Genomic DNA, 14,719 nt, shown 5'->3' on the forward strand with positions numbered 1-14,719 from the left:
AAACAAAACAAAAAAAAAAACCCAACCAAACAAAACCCAAAAAAGAACTGCTGGTAAGGATTCCATTTTAATCCTTTTTTAATACTGTTTAGAACTTGTTTACCAGGGAGGAGAGGTGGGCAAGGCCTGGGGCAGGAAAGGCATGCTCTCCACTGGTCTCATGGCTATGTTGAGGGGACCAGCCAGCGTCATGGGGGTGGGCAGGTTCATGGGGGACGTGATGGTGACGGGGTGTGCTATGTTCACTGGAGCGGTGACCGGGGTGGGCAGGTTCACCGGGGTGGTGAGCGTTAATGGAGAGGTCATGGACAGAGGACTGGTTATAGTTACAGGATGCCCTAAGTTCATCGGACTGGATATATTAACTGCACTTGATACATTTACTGGACTTCTCATGCTCATTGCAGCTGCCACTGTGACTGGGTTTGTGATAGTCCCAGAAGCCACAGAGGACGTTATATTGAATGGAGTAGTAAGAGTCACAGGCGTAGTAGCAGCAGTGGAGGTTTGGCACAAGTTAGCAGCTTCTAAAAATGAGACATAAAAAAGACAAAAAGTTTTTAACACATAAAAAAACCATGGACAAGATTTAAACAAAACAAAACAGAACAAAAAACCCAAAAACCAAACAAGAACAGGTACAAATTCTGGAATAATTTTCTTTAGCTATTATTAGTAAGTTAAAACTGTTAATATTCTATAGCCTACAGGAAATACAAACTCTCATGCAGATCATTTCAACTGAGTATTTTTTTTTTTTTTTTTCCTGAGAAGTCAAGTGAGGTTTTCTTAGCAAGAGGGTTTCCATGTTCATAAAAACAGTATGGTACAATCAAAAAAATCCTCCCAAGAGGAACAGTAGAAATAGAGGAGAGAGTGTACATACCGAATGGTACGTACTCTATAGCCTTCTCAAAGGTGAACTGACATTCTGTGAAGGTTTTAAAAAGTCATTATTAGGGACTGATAAGCAAAGCTCATTTCAATATTCACCTGCTTATTTCAGTCTTAATTATTGCTACTAAACTGCTCCACTGCTCACAGTACCTCTACTTCAAGGCTACCCCAGCAGCACATCCCTCAACCCCCATCAGCTCCTCAGCTTTCCCACAGGCTGCAGCTGCACCATGTTGGTTTGGGGGGTTTTGGGGGTTTGCAGCAAGCAGGACTGAAGTGCAGAGCAAGGGAGAGCCAGGAGGCCGGGGCTGGGGAGCAGGGCTGGCCGGGGGGGCGCGGGGGGGACGGGATCACTGCACATCCATCAGCACCACCTGCCGGCTACCCACACCGGGAGGCTCCAGAGCAGGGAAGGGCTGGCTGCTAAAGAAACCAGGGAAAACACACTCTGCAGCAACGTTACTAAGCCGTGTCTGCGTCCACATTTGTAGGGCGGGACCCCAAGCTCAGTTACACCCACGTGTCAGAGGTAAACCAGGAGCAAAGAGTCCACTTTGCCTCTGGGGCAACACAAATGTAACTTTGAAAGCAACATTAGCCCCATTCAAGGGTTACTGTTGGTTCTTCAAAGTCCATAGCTAGGAGGGATGGAGAGGAAGGGAAAGAGTAAAAAAAAAAAAAAAAAATTGTGAAAATAAATTGTACTAGACCAAAAAAAAAAAATCCCATTTAGTGTTGTAAAGCCACCACAAGTGGACTTAGCACAGGAGAACCAGCATGGAAAGAGCAGCTCAGGCATGGCACTGACTGGTCTAACTTCACCTTCAAGCACAGTCACACCCAAAGACACATCCCACCCAGGCCCCTTCCCCAATTCAGTTAAGCTAAAAGCACCAGTGTGACACCACTGCTACCCACCCACCCCCCTCACCCCCCATCCTGCCCCAAAACACTGTTCTGTAAAAGTATATTCAACATTCTCAATAAGAAAGGAAAAGGAAACAAGACATAGGAAAGAACAAGCAGAAAATAATTCACAGTGATTTTCTAAATCTAACATAATTTGCTTTATCTATTTAGTGGCCTGATGATATGTAATGTTTCTGTTATCACTACATTTAGATGTGAATAAGCTATTTCTGTACTGTCTGATGACAGAATTCAATTACTGGCATAACAATTGGAAAGGAAGCAAGCAGCCTAAAACACAAACAAGAACCTAGAAAACAAAAACAGATTGAAGAAACTGAAAGGAAGGTTGAGAGAAAAGAAAAAAATAAGGTGAGTCAAAAACATTCCTAAAAACAGCCATTGAAAAACAATAAGCAGTGGTCATTAAGAACTTCTAAAACATGTAATCCATGAAGTCACATGATGAGCATTAATAATCTAACTGCTGTGAATCAAGTAAGCAGCAGTAATGGGAGAATTTCAACTACTGTATCCTAAAACACTAAACAGAAGCAATCTGTTCTCTACTAGCTGACAGTGACCAACAACAGCAATTCCACTTCAATTACAGCAGCACAGGTGAGGTAAGCTGTGAGCCAGCACTGATGGAGGAACAGGATCACTGATTACCTCATTTTGTAATGAAAAAAAGCAACAGAGAAAGAGAAAAAAGTTCTCTGAGATCTAGAAAACTTCATGCAAAGATGGTTACATGATGATAGAGCAGATGGAATAAACTGGGGGACACAGAAAGCATACAAGGTGCAAGAACAGAGGGTGTGTGTGGGTGTGTGCACAAGTGAACAGAGTAAATAAGCACAAACACAGCTAGAAGCCACATGCAAGTCAAAGCCCACACTCCTGCCCTGGAGCAGACACAAGCTCCCCTCTGTAACTGATGGTTCTAAGGACACAGGCAAGCACAGAGAGCAAGGGAGCAAGTCATGAGCAGGTCATTTAACACAGCCTAATTAATCTGGGGGCTGTTTCCTCCTGCTCTCTCTTAGCTATGACTTCTAAGAATGAAACTGTCATGTAAGACATCCTTCCTGACACCTTCAACTCCCTGTCTGACTGTAACCTCCCCTATCTCACAAACCCAACCGTGACAATATTGGTTTGTTTTACCTTTCTTCCTCGCTTTGACGGCCTCTTCCCACAATCTCAGGGTCTCTACCTGCTTTCCAGGCCAACTTGTTACGTGTTGCTGCTGCTGCTGCTGTTGCTGCTGCTGCTGCTGTTGTTGCTGTTGCTGTTGCTGCTGCTGCTGCTGCTGTTGTTGTTGTTGTTGTTGCTGTTGCTGCTGCTGCTGTTGCTGTTTCTGGTTGCTGGTCTCTTCACTCATGCATGCTATGCCAATCAAGTAAGAACACAAATTCACCTTGAAAAGTTACTCTGTTTTCTGCTGAGACCATAGAGGCAACTTCTACACAAAAAGCATGTGGAATCTCACAGGATTCCAAGAACAAAATCACAGTTTTTAAAACAATATCATTAATTCTGTGCTTCATAAAACTACTTTTCCAAGAGCTAAAAACCAAAATATAAGTCAAGAACATCTACTTTTACTGCCAAAAATGGACTTCTTTTGTCATTATTTAGTTTGTATTTAGGAAGAATGAAATGAAAGACTCCAATGAGTCTCTAGAACTCAAACTGATTCCACTTTTTCTAAACTTTAGCTCCAGCTTAAAAATGAAAAATAAAAAAGCCTTTCTACGTTTTATCAGAAGTGTGACTCAGTTTACCTTTACATCAGAGAACAGCCTGTGGCTACTCTCTGGCCACAGTACAGCTCATCATTTCCACCTCTAACAACTGCTCTAAATGCCTCATGTGAACTGGCTTAGCACCACCAAACTGGCTTGGGAAGCCAGAGTTGTAACCCTATACCTTGAAAAATACTTCACATCCAAATTTCCTACTAAGCTCAACAATCAGGCATTTCAGACATTCCCAGTACCTTCAAATCATCCAGGAGTAACAGGAACTGCAAAGATGTTGTAAATTAATACAGTTTAGAAGGCTTTAAGGACAAAGTTTCCAAAGACATTCCGTACTTCTGCCTCTTTATTCCTCTGAAAACCCGTTTTACATTACTAACCATGTGGGTTAACTTAAGTTACAGATATTTTAATAGGGAAAATTTGAAAGTCAAGTCTTCATTTGCTTGCTAGGCACTCCCAGGTCCAGACTGCAGCACTTCCACAGAGTTTAAGTCTCGAAGGAGCTATTACAAACATCTCATCTGACCTCCTGCACACCACCAGTCAGATGCCATTAATGCCCAAAACATACCAGGGCTGGGTTTAAATCCTTTTCTTGTCAGCTACTGCCTGAGAGAGGAAACACTGAGCCCCAGGGTCAACGCTCAGAGAAAGCAGAAAAAACTTTCTCCTGATTTTGATGAGCTTTAGATGAGGCTTCAGACCTGAAACCTGGCAGATCTTAGCAGTTCTTAACTAGTCTAAAATCTCCAAACTATCTGCTGGACTTTTAGGCCTGCACAGTTCAGGGAGTAGCACTGAACTTAAAAGGTGAGAAAACTTGGGAACTCTCTTCTTCAAGAGATGGGTCACTGTCATGAACTGCAGGGCATTCCCAAGGGATAAGGGCACAGTCTGCAGCAAACCAACTCCACACATGCCAATCCCTGAGTTGAAGCAGATTCTGTTACTAAATATCTACTGTTAAAAGGTGTGACCACCCAGAGGGACAGACACCCAGCTGAATTTTAACATCATCAAAGGCAATTCTCTTTGCAAACACACAGTCATTAGAAATGTTTGTAAAACGTTCACCTACTTTTATTGATGCCTTGTTTACAGGTATTACAGTTGATACTTTGGCTCTGCCCGTGTGTCTTTAAGTGGCTGGTGATATATGCTGCACTCAGAAGTTTACCACAGATATTACACGATACCTTTCCTTCATGGCGCACCATGTGTGTCCGCAGTCTGTCTTTGGTGGCAAAGGCAGCAGTGCACGTCTAGATGAAGGACAAAGTTACACTTGAGGTGCAGACAGAGCAGTACAGCCTCAGCTACAGGCCCACTGGGAGCCCATGTTACCATGCAGGTCGTAACAGGATCCTAAGTGTACTGGCAACTTTAAGTTTTACCCGTATTTACAGAGAAACGAAAATCAAACTACTCAGCAGAGACTGAGAATGGAATTTGCTTCTGAGACAAGCAAGACAAAAATCATACTCTATACTGCTTGAACTTAAAGCAGTGGGTTGTCTTACCCACCAATCCAAGAGGGAGCTTATAAAAAGCACCTACAATATGCAAAGTTGGTTTCTAATGTAATTTTACTGAACAAATATGAACTTGGTACCCTATGCTGCTCAATTACTTCTGTTCCCATCCAAAACAACTTTTTCTAACACTATTCTTTTTACTCAAGGTTTTTATTTAGTAAGTCACTAAAACACAGGTTGGAATAAGCATGGATATTCCAAGCAAAACAGTTAATTGTTCAAGGGCAATCAAATTATTTCTCCTAGACTCAGTCATCAACTTATGACAACTTGCTTTTCCCTTCCAGCAAAATAACAGATCCAGAATCAACCATTCCCACCCATTTTAAATAGATGTGCTGAGAAAGACATTTGATTTGAACATGCTGAGAAACACACTGCAGACATTACCCCAGAAATGAGCACTGAGCTGAGGATGCTGCTACAATCCTACTACTAAGTTAAGCATATGGTAAAACAGAGCAACTACGCTGTTCTCCAAGAAAGCAAAAAGCCTCTAATCTTCCTAAAAAAGCAGCCATGGCATCTTTTTAAAGTTCCACTAGAACTCCAGCACCATGGTGTGGTGGCGGATGTGGCTTTACTCCTAAACTTGCTTTTCAAAATTCTAGGAGTAAATACAGTTCTGGAAAGATTCACCTGAGTACTACTGGCACAATAAGGTATTGTTCTTTATAAACCATTTTAGCCCTTACTTGGCATTTGAAGGGTCTCTCTGTTGAGTGAACATGTTTAACGTGACAGCTTAAATGATCAGGCCTGCAAGAAAGAGAGAACAGGAGAAAAGTGCACAAAGTGTTACAAACACCGAGTCGGGACACCATGGCTAGCGGTGCTGACACTGCGCTGGTCACTCCCTGCAGCCCCCATCCCTCTGACAGCCAGGATAAATCCCTTCTCCTCACCTACCAGGGGCTTCACCTGCAGCTCCTCACAGCTTAAAACCAACCTGTGGTTTCAAACTTAACTCTGCTCTCCTCACACACCTGAAAATGGCACGTTTGGTCACACCTTGTGTAAAGGTGAGAGCACAACAGTCCTAAAGGTTGAAGTTTTCTCTGTTGCAAGTACAGGTACAAACAGAGCTGGCAGCAGTGCAAGCTGTCCCTGTGCTCTGTCAGTGCCCTCCACCTTGCTGTAAGACCAGGTGACAGCTTCCCTGCCCTGCCCCATTTGGTCACAGACCACGGCAAAGGCTGGTAAGGGAGCTCTGTGCCCACCCCCAGCGACACAGACACACATCTTATGGGACCTGGATGAGGTTGAGAAACCATTTCAAACCACTGTCCTAAAAAAGTGACCACTTCTGGCCACTGCTAACCTTGCTCAGATGGAGACTCCCCCACCCTAAAGGCAGACAAGGCTCTTTATCCCCTCACCAATCTCCTGAGAAGTTTGGTTCTCCCAGCTCCTCACTACCATAGCATAACCCTTCTTGCTCATGAAAAGCCAACAGCGAAGCATGCCTGGGATTTGCTACGTGGTACCTTGAGAAGCCTTTTCCACAAACACCACAGGTGTAGGGTTTCGTGATGCCACCTTCGTGAGACCTCACGTGGTAGGTCATGCGATCCTTTCTCTTGAAGCGCTGATTGCAAATGGGACATTCGAAGGGTTTCTCGTCGGAGTGGGACAGCTTGTGCCGGTTGAGGTGGTAGACGTCCCTGAAGGCCTTTCCACACATCTCACAAGCGTGGTTCTTCTTCACGGGCTTGCTGGGCTTCTTCACTGTCTGCGTCACCGCCATGGCCGTGGCGCCGGCGCTGCTGCTGGGGTTGGTGGCAGAGGAAGACGTAGTGACTGTGGACAGGATGCCTGCGATAGTCGAAACCAGTGAACTCCGGCTGTTGTCACCAGCGATGGTCGAGATAAGGGGCACCATTGTGGTGGGAGTTTTCTTTGGCCGTGACACTAACTTTATCCCTGTGTGGCAGGACTCGTGACGTCTCAAATGGTAGCTGTCCCTGAAAGCTTTGCTGCAGTAAGTGCACACAAAGGAGGTTTTAGGTTTTTCCTTTTTAATCCCAACAATAGCATCCTTTAATGTTTCTGGTGCAGGCTGAGGTTTCTGCGTTATTGGTAAGGGCAGAATCGGCTTCTGATCGGGCGGCTCAACAGCAGAGCTCAGGAGAGGCAACAAACTGTTCTGTGCTGCCTGCTGTTGGTGATGGGAGGCTTCGTGTGCCTAAAACCAAACATTCACACTTAAATTCTCTGGATGGCTGCTCGCTCTGGCACGGTAAGAACATTTACAAACGACAGGGAAGCACATTCTAGACCAAAAGCCATGGAAGGAACAACAGGGGAAGGTTACATAATGCTGGTTTTGGACAAGATAAACCGCTCGTGCTGTAAATGCCCTAGCTGTGCAGATCCTGTGGTAAGTGTAGGACACAGCAAACAATCAAGGAATTATTAAGTTTCTGGAGGGCAACTTTTTACAGAAGACAACCAGGTGCTTGTGAGATCTTTTAATAACAGCATTTCCTCTTTACATAACAGATAACTCATTTGCTAATGATCGTATCAGATGGCACCTCAGGACTATCTCTGGAGAGGATGAAGGTACTGACAGGAGTTGCAAAATAAGGCCCCACCTTTAAGCCGAGCTTAGTGCACACTGAGAATTGAACTGCAGCCACAGAGAGCCAGGATGCGATAAGGCGTCTTATTTAAACAGTGTGTTCATACCCCTGTGCCAGCACTGAAACCAAAGCAACTGCAATCGGGAGCTGTCTAAAGCCACATCTCTATATTTAGCAGGTTCCTGATGCATTTATCCACTGACCACTGTGCTCTCTGCGTCTGGAACTAACAAGAATAGCGGCACGGCCTTTTTCTCTTCGTCAGCAGCTACTTTGTGCGGGGAAGAGAAGCTGATCGATACACACTGGGAGACATCTAGAGATGCTGGAGAACACAGTTCAGGGGTATTGGGAATAAACCCTGAAAGCTGGTTGAAAGCAGCCAATACCAACTAACTTTGAACTATAGAATCTGTGGCAGAAGCTACAGGGAAGGGAAGGGGGGGGCCGCAGCCAGCACCGCTCAGCTGAGCTGCAGCCTGCCTGCCACGGGCTCTGCTGCACCACGCGAGGTTATTCTAAGGCAGAAACACTGTTATTAAAACTCATCCAGTCAGACTGGGACAAAACCCTGGCAGATACAATTTTAATGTGGTTTAGAAACCACACAGACCAATTCAGCCTAATGGAGCATTAAAATAAATCACTCCAGCACCTTAAGCCAGTTTAAGTGCATCTGTATTCAAGATGTGCCTCGGTCTCATCAGACCAGTTTTAAATCAGGCTCGTTATTAATGCAGCGTGCCAGGCCTGAAGCTGAGTTTGGGGAAACTTGCATTCCCATTAGATCAGTAGTGCAGCCTTCCAGGACTCCTTTCCTATGGTTTTCCTCACAAAAAGCATGATTCAAAGCTGTGAGAGTTGAATAAAACACTACGCCAGTGCACGACCCTGACCTGTCTACTTTTACATCTGTTGGGGTGGACAGTACTAGGAAGAGCACTCAGCCTAATGCTCTTCCCATGGGAATCCATTTCAACACATCCTTTGGACAAGCCAGTATTTCTAGAAGCTCACTTTGTGCCTTTTTCCTAGTTGTATCCTGGGTGCTTTGCCTCTCTGGATCGCAGCAGGGACTACAGCCCTCCCAGAGTATCTCTCCCTTGCTGTGGGGCAGCTCCTGCGTTGCTCCAATCTCACTTTCTGGGAGCATGATGCTGGTGATCTCTGGATAAAAGCCATGGGTGGATACCAACACTAACCCACGTGGGAAGGAATACAAGCTCCCAAACACTCCAAGCCTATCTGACAGGAAAACAGTTCACAGGAGAAAGCCTGGGCTCCTCCAGACGTTTACAGGAGACAAAACTTGTGGGAATCATTAGGAGCCAGGCTAGGCTGTCCATCTGTATCTGCTTTTTAGATCCGTCTGTGCCAAAGCTGGGGATGCAACAGGTAGGCTGGATATTACCACACCTGCCTGGCCACAGCAGCCACCTCAAACAACAGCCCAAGGGGCTGGCTTATTTCAGGGAGCGAGTGCCGAAGAGCTGGATCCAGAACTCTCCTGGAGGCGACGCTGCTAAATCAGGGCACGGCACAAGCTCCAGCAGCTCCATTAAACTTTTCCCTGACTTCAGTGACAATTGTGGACTTTCAGCCATTTATTTTCCACATTTTTAAAAAGGTTTTGACACTTCTACATTGCATGAAAATAAGAGTTTGCATGATTCACACTAACAGCACAATACTGAGCAAGTTGTGCACTTCAACACAATTTTAACTTAAAAAAAAATCTGAAATGTTTTACAACTTCAAATCAGCATTAAACAATGCTGTTAAACTGCACCAGAAGACACTGCAGAGCACCTAATGATAGCTCCAGAGATACAATTTCAAAGGCAGAGCTAGCAGATCGGATAATGGAGAGCCCAAATCCTTTGGACAAGGTTCAAACTTAGGCAGTTTATGGATATTTTTAAGCCTCAGCACTTCAAGGTAATGATGCACTTATTCCTACAGATCCGTTGGAGCCAGTGGACATAAAACAAAGTATATTCATCAGGCTACAGGCTATGGAGCTGCTGCTTATATAAGTCTTGGTTCCTGGGGAGGCAGCGTTATTCGCAGCACCGTGCTCCTCGCAGCCCCTCTGCCATGAGCTGTGCTCCTCAGTTTCCAAGGGCTGTTAAAGCCTTTTAAAAAAGGATCAGGCAGCATTTTTTTTTTAACTCCCTGCTGGAGAAGGGAAGCCAGCACCTGCTGCACGCCTCTGGCAGGCACAGTTATGCAGGCTCCCACCACGGTTTTACTTGACCCAGGACTAACATCAAGTCAACATTTTGGAGATATTTGGATGGCCTGGGACTGGCTCTCGTGCAAAATCCCTTGTTCTGTCACTAATTCCTTCTCTCCTGGGGGGGCAGTAAACAAAAAAACCCTGCAATTCGTGACCCGGAGTGTAGGATGTGGCATTGTGAACTTCCAATGCCAGAGGCTAAAATATTTTTGTGCTCCAGCCTTAATGTGAGAGCAACAAATTAGCATGAGTCATATCTTGAACACTCCATCTGATGGATGAGTCCTCCTCACATTAACAGATACAACTTTCGCTTCCCAAGCACATCCTAAAAGTGGTTTTCAAACTATGCATTTTGGGGACTAAGATCCAAACACGAACTGCTTATTCAGTAGCACGATTGTTTCTTTAGAAAGGGATACAATTCATCAAAATGCCACCTAAAAACAATCAAACAACTTTATTTGGAAGGAGCGATTTACAGTCGCACAGCCCACTGCTACAGGACTAAGACCTCTTCTAATAACATTTGGCTAAAAATTACAACTTTATATTCCACGTATTAAGCTGTCCCTTAGGAATCCTGTCCCAGCTGGAACACACACTTGGTTTAACACTCCCGCCAGGAAGAACGAGTGTGAATATTCAGTCACTTCCATTTGTAATTTAACTGACACTGGGAAAAGGCTTTTAAATCCATGCTTTTTAACTAGTTTTAACTAATCAGCTGGATCAGGGCTGCTGTGCTGCTGTGAGAATGGGAAGAAGAAAAATGAAAGTCACATCAGGACTACCTCAGTGCTGCTTTCTGCTGGGAGCATTGGCAGGCTCGCACCCCAAATCATTGATTTTAACAAAACCACTCAAGAAACAATATCCAGCATTTATTATGAGCTCTGAAAGCTTTATTATTTAGAGAGGGGGAAAAAAAAAAATCAGAGGAAAATATCCACGTCACAGTTTTATGAAGATGCTTCCGAGTCGCACATTCGGAAAGTGAACTGCTGACTCCTTAATTAAAAGCAGCAAAGCTGACTCCTAAATCAGCGTGTGACATCACTACTTCAAAACTCAGCACCTTCAAAAAAAACCACGGACAAGCAGCGAGGAGCTGGACACGTACTTGAAAGCATTACTTGGCATTTCTCAGCCTGCTGCAATACAGTCCTGCCAGCCTAGGAAAAATTTCCCCTGGAAAACGCTCAGCTGGGAGGCAGCAAGGCACTAAAGCAGCCCCGGCTCGGAGGGAGATGGCCCTAAACTAAGGAGATTAACTTCTTAGCGTGAAGTTTCCTACGTGCGAATCACAACTGCCCACTAGAGTGAGAAATAATTCACCAGACCTCAGCCAAACTCGATGGCATCACCCGCATCCATCGGGAAAAGGGGGAAAACCCAGCGCCCAGCTCCCGGTCCCGGCTCCCCGGAACATTCCCGGCGTGTTTTCAGAGGCAGAGAACCCGAGCGAGTGACTCATCCCTTGGTACTTGCAAGGGACGAATTTTTCCTCCCTAAAGGAATGGTGCTCGCTCTTGCCGGATTTATTCATTCAACTCAGGTTTTCAAACTCGTGTCATGGGTTGGGTTTGGGTTTAATTCCGAGGAGGACAGTGAGGAAGCGAGCGGCCGCCACCGGGAACGTGCAAAGAGGATTATTTTACCTTGAGAAAGGTGATGTGCTGGGCGATTTTTTTTTTTTCCCCGCTGCTGCTGCTGCAATCACACATTTTATGTTTTCCAGCTCAAAAAAAAAAAAAAAACCAGGAGAAAACAATCTGGTGCGAAAGGGCTCGCGAGGCTCACAAAAGCCAGGCGAGGATTTTTTTTTTTTTTTTAGTTTTTTTTCTGATACACTGGATTTTCTTCGGAATTACATAAACAGCGGTGTTTTTAAGTCAGTCTTTCACCGACAGAAAGGGGGAAAATTGTGACTCAGTTGGCAAAGGGAGGGGTTGCACGCTCCACCGTCCCTATTCCTCCCCATTCCCGTTAGGATTTCGCCAGTTTTTACAGAAATCCGGCCCGCTCGCGTCCTATTTTAAAAGAAAACAAGCTCCCTCGTCAGCCGGCCCTGAGTCAGGCTGTTTAAAGAGGGATTAATTTATTCTCCCAGACACGGCGTTTGTTCCATCGGGGTTTTGTTGGAGCCCGGTGGAAGCTTGGGGTTGTTTTTTTTTTGTTCGTGGTTTTTTTTTTTTTTCTGTTGTTGTTTTTCTTTTTGGGCGGGAGGGGGGGGAGAGAGAGAAAAACAAGCAAACACCAAAAAAAAATAATAAAAAGAAATAAAGCGCGATCTCATGTTTTGCGGGGGAAAATATAAAAATAAAATACAAATATGAATATCGGTGGTTTGTAATGAAAGCGGGAAGGGAGCGCGCTGCGGGGCGGCGGCGGAGGGAGAAAGTGCAGGAGGGAAGGAGGGAGAAGCGGAGCCGCGGGGCCGCTGAGGCGCTGCCCTGCGGGCCGGGTCGGGCCGGGCCGGGCCGGGCCGGGGGCGGGCGGGGGCCGGGCGGCCGCGCTGAGTGACAGCCCGGCCCGGCGGGGACCGGCGGGGCCGCGGCCGTGAGGGAGGGAGGGAGAGAGGGGGGGCGCGGGTAGCGCCGCCGCCGCGGGGCCTCACCTGAAAGAGGAACGCGGTCCAGTTGGCCTCCATGGCGGGGGCGGCGCGGCCCCGGGCGGCGGCGGCGGCGGCTGCGGCGGGCGGTCCCCCCGTCGCTCCCTCCCCCGGGCCGCAGCTACATGGAGCCGACAACAAAGCGGCGGCGGCGGCGGCGGCTCAACATGGCAGCGCCGAGCGGCCGCTTCCGCTAACCTCGGGCTGCACCACTGCGGCCCAGAGGGGGGAGGCGGCGGCGCGGCGCCCCGGCGGGGCGTCGATGGCCCGGGCGGCCGCGGCGCCGCCCCCGCCGCTCCCCTCGCCGCGGGGCGGGCGGCGGGCCCGGGGCGGCGCGGCGGGGCGGCGGCGCGGGCGGCGGGGCCGGGGCGGCGCGGCGGGCCGGCCGCCCCCCCCGCGGGGCTGGCAATGGGCCGGTCCCGGGCTGGGGAAGCCGAGCTGTGGCGAGAGAAGATGGAGGAGCGGCCGAGGTGTCCGGGGCCGCCGCCGCCGCCCGCCCCGGCTCGGCCCCGGGGCCGCTGAGCCGCCCGCCCGCCCCTTCTCCCCTCCCCGCCCGCCCGCCGCCCCCGCCCGCCGCGCCGGGAGGGAGGGAGGGAGCCGCGGGGGCGGCGGGGGGCGGCTTCGCCCGCGGGTGCGGGCGGGCGGCAGCGCCGGGGGCGGAGGGGGGGTGTGAACTCGGGGCCGCCCCGGGGGTCGCCCCGCGCCGCCACCGCCCTGACACGGTCGGGCTCGTCCTCAGCCCACCCGGGCTCGCCCTCAGCCCTGCGGGGCTGCTGCCGCCTCGCCGGGCCGGCCCTGCCTCGCACCCCGCCTGGCCGGGCTCCAGGGGGGCCGGGCCCGTCGCTGTCCCGCAGCCGTGTCCCCCGGGCCCGCCGGCTCGGGCGGTGCGGTGACCCTGCGCAGCCCCGCACGCCTCCACGGGGCCAGCCGGGTGGATTCGCCCGTACCTGAGGCATCTTCGGCGCAGCACATGCATGCAAATCGTAGCCACGAGCAATTAAATACATATGTACCGTTAATTACGTGTTTACATACATCAAGCACGTCCCTGACAGGCAGCAGGACGGGGCCCAGGGACTGCTCCTTGCACCTCCCTGGTGCTCCCAGGACAGGGCAGGGTGAGGGGGACATCTGTGCCCTGCCTCAGGTGGCATCTGAGGGACACCAGCATTTTCTTCGACACCTGAGTGTGGCAGGTTTAACACTGTCACAGGAGGGGGTTTTAATCCTGACTTCCCCTCGCCTTCCCTGGCACTGGGGAGATGAAAACAGGCTTACAGCACTTGATTATTTATTTTCCCCCAGCTCTGGTCAATCCTCTTTGCTCAGGCCTGGATCCCTGCTGAGCATCTGAGGCCTCGGCAGCACCAGGCGCGGGAAGAAGCGGCCGAGGCGCCCTGGCTGCAGCGTGCAGGGCTAAATTTGGCCCCTGTGACTTCCTCCCCTATGGGACACCCGGGTGGTTTTTCTTGTCTCCTGTTACAGATAATGCAAAGGCCGGTCCTGAAGCCGCAGCTCAGCGAAACCCCGGCGCAGCAGGGAGGAGGGACAGTGGGGACAGAGCAGAGAGCAGGGGACACTCGTCCCGCCGGCTCAGCTGTGGCTTTGTGCAGCCTTGTGTCACCTGGCTCCTGCAGCGCTGCTCCTCAGCCCTCCCCAGGCATTTCTTCACCTTCCAAGAGCATTGCAAAACAGTCGTAGTTCTGTTCCGAGAGATGCCTGCGGTTCTTTCACGCCTCTCAGGCTTTTTTCCTTGAAACTCCAGTGCCAGAGTCAAGTGGTTATGTCAAAATGTGTTTGCATTTGAAACAAAAAAGAGTTTCTCAGCCTTGTGACCCCAGAGGGAAGTTTGTGACTACGTGCCCAGGGGCTTGGCTGCCTGGAGTGGCCCAGCCTGCTTGGGAGCACCTGTGGCTCCAAGAGTCCGTCTGCCTCGGGGAGTTTGGAGCCTGCTTGGTTTTGACCCCACCGTCTGCACCACAGCAGAGCTGTGCAAGATAGTGCCCTTGCTCTGCAGAAGCAGAAACTGAGAAAAACAGACCAAAAAAAAGAGCCAAAGGGGTTTGCCAGTGCAGCACTCCACCAGCCCGGCTCGCCTGGAGATGGTCTGTGCTCATCCCAGATGTTTTTCCCAGCCGTGGCGCGGGATCAGCTGGATCACCCTCAGTGCA

The 14,719-nt window shown here is 49.0% G+C and overlaps 2 protein-coding genes across 5 annotated transcripts in view; one reads left to right on the forward strand and one right to left on the reverse strand.

The window, feature by feature from the left end:
• The window catches only part of HEATR6 (HEAT repeat containing 6), a 340,544-nt gene that overhangs the window by 267,743 nt on the left and 58,082 nt on the right, over positions 1-14,719 (forward strand). The window lies entirely within an intron of this gene.
• On the reverse strand, positions 61-12,792 carry VEZF1 (vascular endothelial zinc finger 1). Of its 4 annotated transcripts, none has more exons than XM_058854561.1 (7): positions 12,555-12,787; positions 6,598-7,295; positions 5,806-5,869; positions 4,654-4,837; positions 2,977-3,198; positions 887-931; positions 61-527 (listed from the first exon to the last, which is right to left on the reverse strand). In XM_058854561.1, exons 1-7 carry the CDS (start codon positions 12,585-12,587, stop codon positions 100-102), a joined length of 1,674 nt encoding a protein of 557 aa, XP_058710544.1. In that variant the 5' UTR covers positions 12,588-12,787; the 3' UTR covers positions 61-99. The 4 variants fall into 4 exon arrangements, with proteins under 4 accessions (XP_058710544.1, XP_058710543.1, XP_058710546.1 ...); XM_058854560.1 differs by lacking the exon at positions 12,555-12,787 and adding an exon at positions 11,596-11,675; XM_058854563.1 differs by lacking the exon at positions 887-931 and having other exon boundaries at positions 12,555-12,792.

The sequence above is a fragment of the Poecile atricapillus genome, chromosome 21 (assembly GCF_030490865.1).
Source record: "Poecile atricapillus isolate bPoeAtr1 chromosome 21, bPoeAtr1.hap1, whole genome shotgun sequence".
Classification (NCBI taxonomy): Eukaryota; Metazoa; Chordata; class Aves; order Passeriformes; family Paridae; genus Poecile; species Poecile atricapillus.

What these genes read in the sequence shown, in the direction of transcription:
- VEZF1 (XM_058854560.1), bottom strand. Translation starts at nt 11,661, where the DNA reads ATGTGTGATTGCAGCAGCAGCAGCGGGGAAAAAAAAAAAATCGCCCAG. An exon ending in TGTGGAAAAGGCTTCTCAAG is followed by an intron (nt 5,870 to 6,597) that starts GTACCACGTAGC and finishes TCTTTCTTGCAG; the next exon opens with GCCTGATCATTTAAGCTGTC. An exon ending in CGTCAAAGCGAGGAAGAAAG is followed by an intron (nt 932 to 2,976) that starts GTAAAACAAACC and finishes AAACCTTCACAG; the next exon opens with AATGTCAGTTCACCTTTGAG.